Raw genomic sequence first — 10,541 nt, forward strand, 5'->3', positions numbered from 1 at the left:
TTAATATGTTTCGTTAAGTCAACATCCTAAACCTTTATTCAAAAGCATAATAAATAAAAGGAGAAGAGCAAATTAATTTGCTGAAGGGAGGAACCATCGAGCATCCATGAGATCCATCTGGTTAAGATTGTGATAGCGATGGAGGGACTGGGTTGCAAGATTGTACACACAGATGTCAAGGTCGCGAGGTGAGCAATGGCAGGGACGAAAGTGACGGGTGAAATAGATGGAGTCAGGTTTGATACCAAGGGCCTTGTTAGCAGGCACAGTGAAACCCAAGTCAAGAAGCAGAGCCTCACCACCAAGAGAATGTACCTCAGTAACCGTGTGGCAGGCGTGATCTGGATCTTCTACATCAGGATCCTTCTTGTAGAGGCGGAACCAGGTCCTACTGGATGGATCACTCTCAACCAACAAAACCTCTCCTGATGATGTTGTAACCGCAATGCTAGAATCGTAGGCGTAATCATGATGAGAAAGCATTGGGAATGGTGTTTGACCGGTAATGTCCTTGAAGAAACCTTGCGGTCCAGACAGATCAAAGATTCGAACAAAACGACGACTTGTTGAGACGTAGAGGCGGGTACCACGTAGCACCATATCCGACAAGCCATCAAACTTGTGAAAGGCATAGTCATCGAAAACGAGAGGAATGTCAGTGTAATGAGTATCCCCATTCTTGCAGAAGCTCATGTAAGAGTGGCCAGGGAGGTCGAAGAGCCACAACACGACGTACTCTTTTCCACTCTCGGAAACCCACAAAAGTCCCCTCACCACATCAGCACTCAGATCCTTGTAAATAGCGCCAGACTCCTCCCTTATAAATTCTCTATCTCCCACGCGCTTGACAATACAATCAGCTGACTCAATCGACTCTAGAGACGGAAGAGGGATCTTCTTTTTTTCGCTAAACGCATCCACCATGTACAAATCGGATCTAGAATCTAACACCAAGAGCCAGTTACCCGAGTTTGCCAGGAATCGACACCCTGAAAAGTCTCCCACGTTCCTCTGGATATTGCCTTCTTTAGGGTCGTACAGCACAAACCCACCGTCCTTCGGAAAAAGCATCAGCCCTGGAGATCGGCTAAACTGGGGGATTGTCCGCCTTAGACTCCTCGGACGTAGATCCGGCGAGCTCCAGCTTCGTTTGAGGGAAGAAGATATCTTCATTATTATCACGAGGCAGGCTGATTCTCGCGTTTGTTCCCTGAGCAGCTATTGTGTGTGTCTTATATATAGATTGGGTACCGCTTAGGGTTTTCTCTTGGGCTACGAACACAACTTAAGTTTATTATAGTTATACCCCATAGTAATAAGGGAAACTCATTATACTAACACCTAATCATCGGTACGTGGCAGTGGTGGCTGTACCACGGGTGTTAAAATGGCTTGAAACCCATGGACCTAACGGGCTTTAATTTAAATAGGCGGATCCGTGACCCATTTATTGTGATATAAAAATAAACGAGTTTATAAATGTCTCGTTGACGGATATACCCGCTAAATAAACGGATATCCGTTTAAGTTTGTTTATGAGCTTTTTTTTTAAAATAATTATATTTAAAGATTAATTTTTCAAAAAATATATATTTTTTATATCATTTTTGTTTCGAAACAAAACAGTTATATTATATATAGTTTGTGTTACAAAACAAATATCTCTTATATACTAAAGTACAAGCCACCTAGCCAATACATTTTTGACACATAAGCAATATTTTCAAAACTAAAAAAAATTCAATAAAATAAATAATGTGAAAAATATCTGTAAATAACGGTTTCTCAAACAATCCAACTGCACACGTTCTTTTTTTCTCTTTTCCCAGTTCCTATATATCTCTATAATTAAACAGATACTTAAAAGATATAGCCTATAATCATTCATAAGAGGCGTGTGATAAGTAACATTTTAAATCAATCAAAACGATATAGCATGTAATCAAGTAAATCCGATAGCTATTTTTCTTATCAGGTATTTGCAATCTTTGTGATGGAGACATGAAGTTTGTTCGATGCCATGATCAAAACAGGTAAGTGTTTGATTTGGTCAACAATGTCAAAACTGTAACGTTTGCTTTGTTATGATATTGTGTTACAGGAGCATAAGCTTCGAAGCATTACAGAAATTGTTTCTGCGATGAGGAAGAGCTCATGATGATATATCGAGTGTCTTGTGGAGAAAGATAAGTAACATACTAACAATGTGAATTTAAAACAATAAAAAAATTTTTGTAGGCTGTATTATATATAGCTCAAGGAAACGTCTCTGATGGGTGCTGCCTGATTAATTTCGAAAACAAAACAGAGGTATGTGATGTTTGTAAGAAAATTGTATTTTCTCTAAGAAATTGATCCTAATTCTCTACAATACATAATATGACGAACCTTACAATTGAAGAAAGATATGAGTAGGAGAGACAAAAAAACGTTGGTTTGCTGGACTTTTGGTGCAAGAAGGTGAAGAAACGTGCCAGCGAACTGCCAATGTCTTAATTAAGGGATGAAAGAAAAACCCGAACGTTTTTTTATTCCATTGACCGCAAAATATAACTCTCGAAGACGTCAATGTAAAGATCTTTGACACATACTTGCTTCTTTCACGTCACCTTCCCACCGCCCACTAAAATGTATCAACCTTTTATGCTTTTTGGAATCTTTATCCTTTCCAATTTTCTTAGATTTGATCGTCTTGGTGATAGTTAATGATTGGCTCATTCCGATATCTAATCGATTTCTTTATTTCTTCTCCTCTTTCATTGCTCTCCTTACATAACAAAAATTTCCAATTTCTACTTGTGTGCATCCTTTATGCCGAATTTCATGTTTTTTTTGTAAGCAAAAAATATGCCCGTGCATAGCACGGGATCAATACTAGTATATATATAGTTTGTGTTTTTTTCTAGAAAAAAGTTTAGGTTATAATTGTGTTTAAAACCTACTAAAATTTGTTGATGTTTTTTTTCAAAACAAACTATACCTTATTAAAGGAGATTTTATTGTCTTCAGAAACGAACCACTATAGACAGACATGTCTCAGTTGAACGAGCAACACAAATTTGGAAAGTACATCCACTAACTTCCCTTGACTTTTAAACCATCATTAGGATCAGATTTGTGCAATTTTGTTGAAGGTTTGTTACTAGTTGGACCTTTTCTTCTTCTGAGAATGTCATTTACTAACTCAGATGAACACCTCGTAGAATCCGTGGAGATCAAAATGTATGCGTTTAGTTAATGGCAAACTGAGAAAATGTAATATATAAAAATATTGGATGCAGATATTGGATGCTAATACTCTATTGGCTAAATAAACTACACAAGACATTGTTTTTTTTTCTTTTTGAATGGAACAGAAGACAATTTTTGGCTTGAATAGATTATAATATGTAACAAGGCTTGGTTATAAGGAGATAGTGGGCAGTCAAATTCACTTTTTAAGTCCAGAAAAGTGTACATTATTATATTATATAAATTTTACCAAACAGAAGTATATTATTATAAAATAGTGATAGCAATATACGTAACAATTTATTAATTTCAAGAACATACGTGGCTACCAATAGGCATTCGCACGGATCCAATACTATCATATTTTTCAGTATTTTTGATTTGTTCCGTACTTCACAAATATCTAATTTTTTTAATTTGTTTTGCTTCTAAAAAAATACGGATATAAAATCGGATATCCAATTTTTTTTGATATTTGCAAATATTTACGGATATTTACAGATACTTCATTCACTTTGTCTAATACCAATTTATTTTTTAGAAATATCTTTTACATAAAAAAATATATAAAGTAAAAAAAAGATTAATAAAGCTATATATTTAATATTTTTTAAAAAAATTAAGATTTTTTCCTATAAAACAAATATTTTTTGAACTTCCTAATGATCAAGAACTAGGTGTACCTTCTAATTCAAGCTTTAAGATCGATCTAGATGAAAAACCAAATGATTTCCCCCTTTCTTTAACACATCAGTTTCATGGATTCATGGATTTCCTTGAATCACCCTAGCCTAACTAGTGGATTACTCACACATGGAACCAAAAACAGAATACATAATTGACATTATTAAAGAAAATAAAGAAAACAAGAGGGTTTAGAAGCTTCTCTGGGAAGAAAAGGGATTCTCTTCTTCTTCTACAAACTTCAAACTCAAACAAATTTTCAAACTAGAAAAACACTCATAAATCTATTTTCTCTCAAGTTTTGATCTCTAAGATGGTGTGTAGATGGTGTCTCCCCTCTCTTATGGAGCTCGTCCTCCCTATTTATAATCAGCCAAGGACCCTCCTTTTTCGACAAAGGCTTTAATTTCATCATGAAAGACGAGTGGATGCAGTAGGTGAAGTGGAGGAAGTAGGTGAAGTTGTACACAGCGAGGATGCATCGATCGATGCATTTATGGGCTTTAACGCATCGATCGATGCATTAAAAATTTCTGATCACCCATCGATCAATGGGTTTTTGCCTATAAACCCATCGATCGATGGGTTCTTTTCTCTTCCTTTTCTTCGTGTCTTGATCCGTTGTTCGTTCTGCGCTTTAAACTCTCCAGATGAATATGAAAATCCTTTGAATTAGAATTAAGTTTTCGGCTTCTTGTGTTCATATACCTGAAACACACGCAAGAAAACCGAGAAAGAATTTATAAGTAATATGAAAATAAGGTTCTAGACTAGACTTTAGTCTTAGTTCCAAAGGTAACGTTATTGGCGCCGTTGCCGGGGACCAATAGCGTTACCTTTGGAACTAAGACTAAAGTCTAGTCTAGAACCTTATTTTCATATTACTTATAAATTCTTTCTCGGTTTTCTTGCGTGTGTTTCAGGTATATGAACACAAGAAGCCGAAGTTCTGAAGACTTGGTGGTTGTTTCTAACGAGGAACTTGTAAGAATCGAAAGAGAGAACAACAGAAACAGAAGAAGAAACATGGCTGGAATGCAAGACCAACACGATGGACCCGGAAATGGGCGAAATTTTTCCTCTCGGTGATGAGCAAAACATAGATAACACTGCAAATGCTACCAACGCTGCTGCTGCTGCTGGAGTTTTCCGACAACCTTTTCCTATACCAGGACAGAGGCAAAATCAACCTCGTCCTATTGGATCTGTCGACACTCCACACACATTCTATCACAATCGGTCCGCGATACAACTTCCTCCTGTCAACATGCAAGACTATGAGATCAAACCTCAAACGATAGCTCTGGTCAAACAGAGCATGTTCTATAGTCTTCCGTCCGAAAGCCCCATGGACCACATTGAGACTCTGAAAGAGATTTGTAGCACGACACGATCAAATGGAGTTCCCGCTGATTTTCTACGATGCAAGCTATTTGCATTCTCTCTGGGAGATAAGGCGATGAGATGGCTGAAGTCTCTACCTCTAGGATCTATCACTACTTGGGGGCAATGCAGAGCTATGTTCTTGGACAAATTCTACACCAAGCACAAGACGGCTAGTTTGAGGAGTAAGATCACAAACTTTCAGCAAAATACCTTTGAGCCGCTACGTGAAGCATGGGCATGATTCAAAGAATATCAAAGAGAGTGTCCACATCATGTGTACTCAGGTGAGCATATCCTCAACATCTTATATGATGGCGCAAACTGGAATGTGAAAAACTCTCTCAACGCAGCCAGCAATGGAGACTTTATGACAAGAACCCAAGAGGAAGCTTACACATTGATAGAAAATCTTGCCACAAGCTCCAGCAACCAAAATGAAGAATATGATAGATCGCGAAAAGGCTGAAATTCAGAAAGTAAGAAGCTGGAAGAGATGAGCGCAAAGATTGATATGCTTATGCAAAGGGATCAAAGGGTTGTCAGTTCCATCGAGGAATATGGAGAAGGAGCGTTTTTCTTCCCCAGTCAAGAACCACAAGGACAGCAGGCTGTAGTCAACTATGTCGACGGACAAACCTTGAACAACAAGCTGCAGTGAACTACGCTGGTGGACAGAACTATGTGCAGAACAAGGGACTTAATCAAAACTACCCACAACAGTCAGGAGGACATCAACAACAGTTTCAACCACAAACCTACAGACCAAACCAAAGACAACAAGGATACCAAAACCAAAACTACGGGCATAACCGACCTTTTGGGCAGAGCTTGGGACAAAACCGATATCAGAACTCTAATTACAACCAAGGAGGATTTCAGCAGAAGCAACCTTTCGGCTCTTTTCAGCCAAAGAATCCAACACAGTTTCAAACCGGTGAAAGCTCTGTTCCAGCTGCTAAAGTATCTAAGCTTGAGTCAATGCTCCAACAATTGATGCTCAATCAGCAAAAGACAGCTTCTGAAATAAACACAAAGGTTGATAACATCAATGTGAAGGTTGATACCATGTACCATGACATGAACAACAAATGAGAGTCTCTTTCAACACATGTAAAGAAGTTAGAGACTCAAGTCGCCCAAACTGCTGAAGCTGTCCGAAGACCTACTGGAATTCTTCCTGGAAGAGGTGAACACAACCCAAAGAATGAGTATGTGAACGCTATCACTCTAAGGAGTGGGAATGAGCTGGTTTCGAAAGAAAAGAGAAGCATGCCCGTTGACGAAAACAAAACTGCACAGATTGAAGAACCCACTGAGATACAAGCTGAAGAGGCGGAAGCTGCTGAAAACATATCGCCTATGGTTCGAGTATACACCCCTAAGCTGCCCTATCCAGTGAAACATAGGAAATCTCGCAGAGATTTGGAGGCAGCTAAGTGCAAAGAGATGGTGAGCGAGTTGAATGTGAAGCTCACGTTTGAAGATGCTGTTGAAATAATTCCTGCTCTAAAGAGATATGTCAAGAGCCTGGTGACTAACAAAGCCTCACCGAGGGAGAATGTTATGTCTATCTCCAAAAGATGTAGCACACTACTTCAGAACAGAGCACCAGAGAAGATGGAAGATCCTGGGAGTTTTGTGTTATCATGTGAGATCGAAGAAGCTGTATTCGAGAGATCTCTATGCGACTTGGGATCTAGTGTGAACCTGATGCCATACACTATGGCAAAGAGGCTTGGACTCACAAACTACAGGTCTACAAAAATCCAGCTAGTATTCATAGATCGCTCAGTGAAACATCATGTCGGAGTTATTTTAGACATCGATGTGGTGATCGGAAACCATAGAATTCCTACAGACTTTGTAGTGCTGGAGCTCGATCAGGAGCCAAAGGACCCTCTCATTCTGGGACGTCCATTTCTGGCCACAGCAGGAGCCATCATTGATGTTAAGAAAGGGAAGATAGATCTCCATCTGGGAGACATAATCATGAAGTTCGAGGTGGATAAGATGCTAAAAAAAACCCACATTGGATGGACACACGTTCTCCATCGATCATGCTTCAGAAGATGATGATGAAGTAACCAAAGAGCTGCTGAAAGATGACCCCCCTAGAGATTGCTCTTACTCTAGCTGAGAGTGAGCACAAATATTTAAATGAACACACTCTGCCAAATTTGTCAAGATGTTTGATTCGGGTTTCCTAACAATACACGAAGTAGCTTTTATGAGCCTTGAAGAGGAAGAATCACCAACACCCAAAGCCACTACATACCACTTTAACCCCAGAAGCGAACTAAGAGCCCTAAAGATAGAACTCAAAACCCTCCCAGGAGGGTTAAGGTATGCATTTCTTGGCCCTAAGTCAACTTACCCTGTTATCATAAATGCTAATCTGAATAATGCTGAGACTGCCTTACTTCTATGTGAACTACGAAAGTACCGTAAAGCAATAGGCTATTCACTAGATGATATTCCTGGCATCTCACCTGACCTTTGTATGCATAGGATATATCTAAAGGATGAATCGAGGAATTTTATAGAACATCAGAGGAGGTTAAACCTGAATCTAAAAGATGTTGTAAAGAAAGAGAAAATGAAACTTCTAGAGGCTGGAATTATCTATGCAATCTCTGATAGTAATTGAGTTAGTCATGTGCAAGTTGTGCCTAAAAAAGGTGGGATAACAGTAGTAAAAAATGAGAAAGATGAGCTAATTTCTACTAGAACTGTCACTGGTCATAGGATGTGCATAGACTATAGAAAGTTGAATGCTGCAACTAGGAAAGATCATTTTCCTCTCCCCTTTATTGATCAGATACTAGAAAGATTGGCTAACCATCCATACTACTGTTTCTTAGATGGTTATTCAGGGTTTTTCAAGATTCCAATTCATTCAGACAATCAAGAAAAGACCACATTCACGTGTCCTTATGGTACATTCGCCTATCGCAGGATGCCATTCGGTTTGTGTAACGCACCCGCCACGTTCCAGCGGTGTATGATGTCTATTTTTACTGACGTGATTGAAGATATAGTGGAAGTATTCATGGACGATTTCTCTGTTTATGGATCTTCTTTCTCTGCTTGTCTTTCCAATCTGTGCAGGGTACTTAGGCGGTGCGAGGAGAAAAATCTGGTACTGAACTGTGAAAAATGCCATTTCATGGTCAGAGATGGGATCGTCCTTGGGCACAAAATTTTGGAAAGAGGCATTGAAGTTGACAAGGCAAAGGTCGAGGTCATGATGAGCCTACAACCACCTGATTCAGTCAAAAGGGTCAGAAGTTTTCTGGGTCACGCGGGGTTCTACAGAAGATTCATTCAAGACTTCTCAAAAATTGCCAGGCCCTTGACCCGTCTGCTCTCCAAGGATACCAAGTTTCATTTTGATAAAGAATGTTTGGACGCTTTTCACATGATAAAAGGAGCATTAGTCAGCACACCAATTGTTCAACCACCAGACTGGGAATTACCTTTCGAGGTGATGTGTGATGCCAACGATTATGCAGTAGGAGCTGTCTTGGGACAACCGAAGGAGAAGAAGCTTCATGTCATCTACTACGCAAGCGGGACACTTGACGATGCACAATGCAACTATTCCACCACCGAGAATGAACTACTTGCCATTGTCTTTGCCTTTGAGAAGTTTAGATCCTATCTTGTTGGATCTAAAGTTATAGTACACACTGACCATACTGCGATGAGGTATCTACTTCAGAAGAAGGATGCAAAGCCAAGGTTGCTGCGATGGATTATCTTGCTGCAAGAGTTTGACCTGGTGATCAAGGATAAGAAATGGATTGAAAATGGAGTCGCAGACCACCTCTCTAGGCTAAGAGTGGAAGAAGAGTTACCATTGGCAGATACTCTTCCCGTGGAGAACGTTTATGCAGTGAGCATCCGATACAATTATGGATATGTACCTATCAAGGACGCAAGCATTCCTAAGATGCATTGGTTTTCAGAGATAGCAAACTACCTGGCCGGAGAACAAGAACCACTCAAGTTCACCGGAAATGACAAGAAGAAGTTCCTAAAAGACGTCAGACGCTATCTCTGGGATGAGCCATTCTTGTATAAGCAGTGTGCCGACAATATTTACAGAAAGTGTGTTACTGAGGAAGAGATACCAGGCATACTTTTCCGCTGCCACGGTTCCAACTACACGGGGCATTTTTTTGTAAGCAAAACTGTTTCGAAGATCCTACAAGCTGGTTTATGGTGGTCTACGATGTTCAAAGATGCCCACTCCTTCATCTCTAAGTGTGATGCATGCCAGAGACAGGGAAATATCAGCAAAAGGAATGAGATGCCACAAAACTTCATCCTGGAAGTTGAGGTATTTGACGTGTGGGGGATCGATTTCATGGGACCATTCCCATCATCTTACAACAATAAGTACATCCTTGTTGCTGTTGACTACGTTTCCAAATGGGTAGAGGCCATAGCAAGTCCAACAAACGATGCCAAAGTGGTAGTGAAGATGTTCAAATCTGCCATCTTTCCAAGATTTGGGGTGCCTAGAGTGGTGATTAGTGATGGAGGATCACATTTCATCAACAAAGTGTTCGAGAAGCTACTAAAGAAGAATGGCGTGAGACATAAGGTGACGACTGCATACCACCCTCAGATAAGCGAACATGTCGAAATTTCCAACCGAGAGATCAAAAGTATCCTACATAAAACAGTAGGAGCAACAAGAAAGGACTGGTCAACCAAGGTAAATGATGCCTTATGGGCATACAGGACAACATCCAAGACTCCTATTGGCACCACCCCCTTTTACCTTGTCTATGGAAAACCATGCCATCTCCTAGTGGAGTTAGAGTACAAATCAGCTTGGGCGGTTAAACAAATGAATTTTGATGTGAAATCTGCAGTTGAGAGAAGGATGATCCCACTAAACGAGTTGGACGAGTTTCGACATATGGCGTTCGAAAACTCCAAGATATACAAGGAACACACAAAGGCTTATCATGATAGGAAGATCATTCCGAGAACCTTTGCTGCAAATGACCAAGTCCTACTCTTCAACTCTCGCCTGAGGTTGTTTCCCAGGAAGCTTAGATCCCGATGGTTCGGGCCTTTCACTATCAAAGAAGTAAAGCCCTATGGTGTAGTTGTGCTGTGGAGTCATGATGGCAGTGAGTTTGTGGTGAACGGTCAGCGTCTTAAGCCATACCTAGCCTACACAGAAATCCCCGAAGGAGAAGATGTCTCTCTCGGAGAACCGCCTC

The 10,541-nt window shown here is 39.9% G+C and overlaps 1 protein-coding gene across 1 annotated transcript; it reads right to left on the bottom strand.

The window, feature by feature from the left end:
* On the bottom strand, positions 1-1,249 carry LOC106320377 (F-box protein At5g25290-like). The gene has a single exon (XM_013758734.1). The coding sequence runs from the start codon at positions 1,171-1,173 to the stop codon at positions 73-75; it is 1,101 nt and encodes a 366-aa protein (XP_013614188.1). The 5' UTR covers positions 1,174-1,249; the 3' UTR covers positions 1-72.
* Between the last annotated feature and the right edge of the window lie 9,292 nt (positions 1,250-10,541).

The sequence above is a fragment of the Brassica oleracea genome, unplaced genomic scaffold, assembly GCF_000695525.1.
Source record: "Brassica oleracea var. oleracea cultivar TO1000 unplaced genomic scaffold, BOL UnpScaffold00900, whole genome shotgun sequence".
Taxonomy (NCBI): Eukaryota; Viridiplantae; Streptophyta; class Magnoliopsida; order Brassicales; family Brassicaceae; genus Brassica; species Brassica oleracea.

What these genes read in the sequence shown, in the direction of transcription:
- LOC106320377 (XM_013758734.1), bottom strand. Translation starts at nt 1,173, where the DNA reads ATGAAGATATCTTCTTCCCTCAAACGAAGCTGGAGCTCGCCGGATCTA.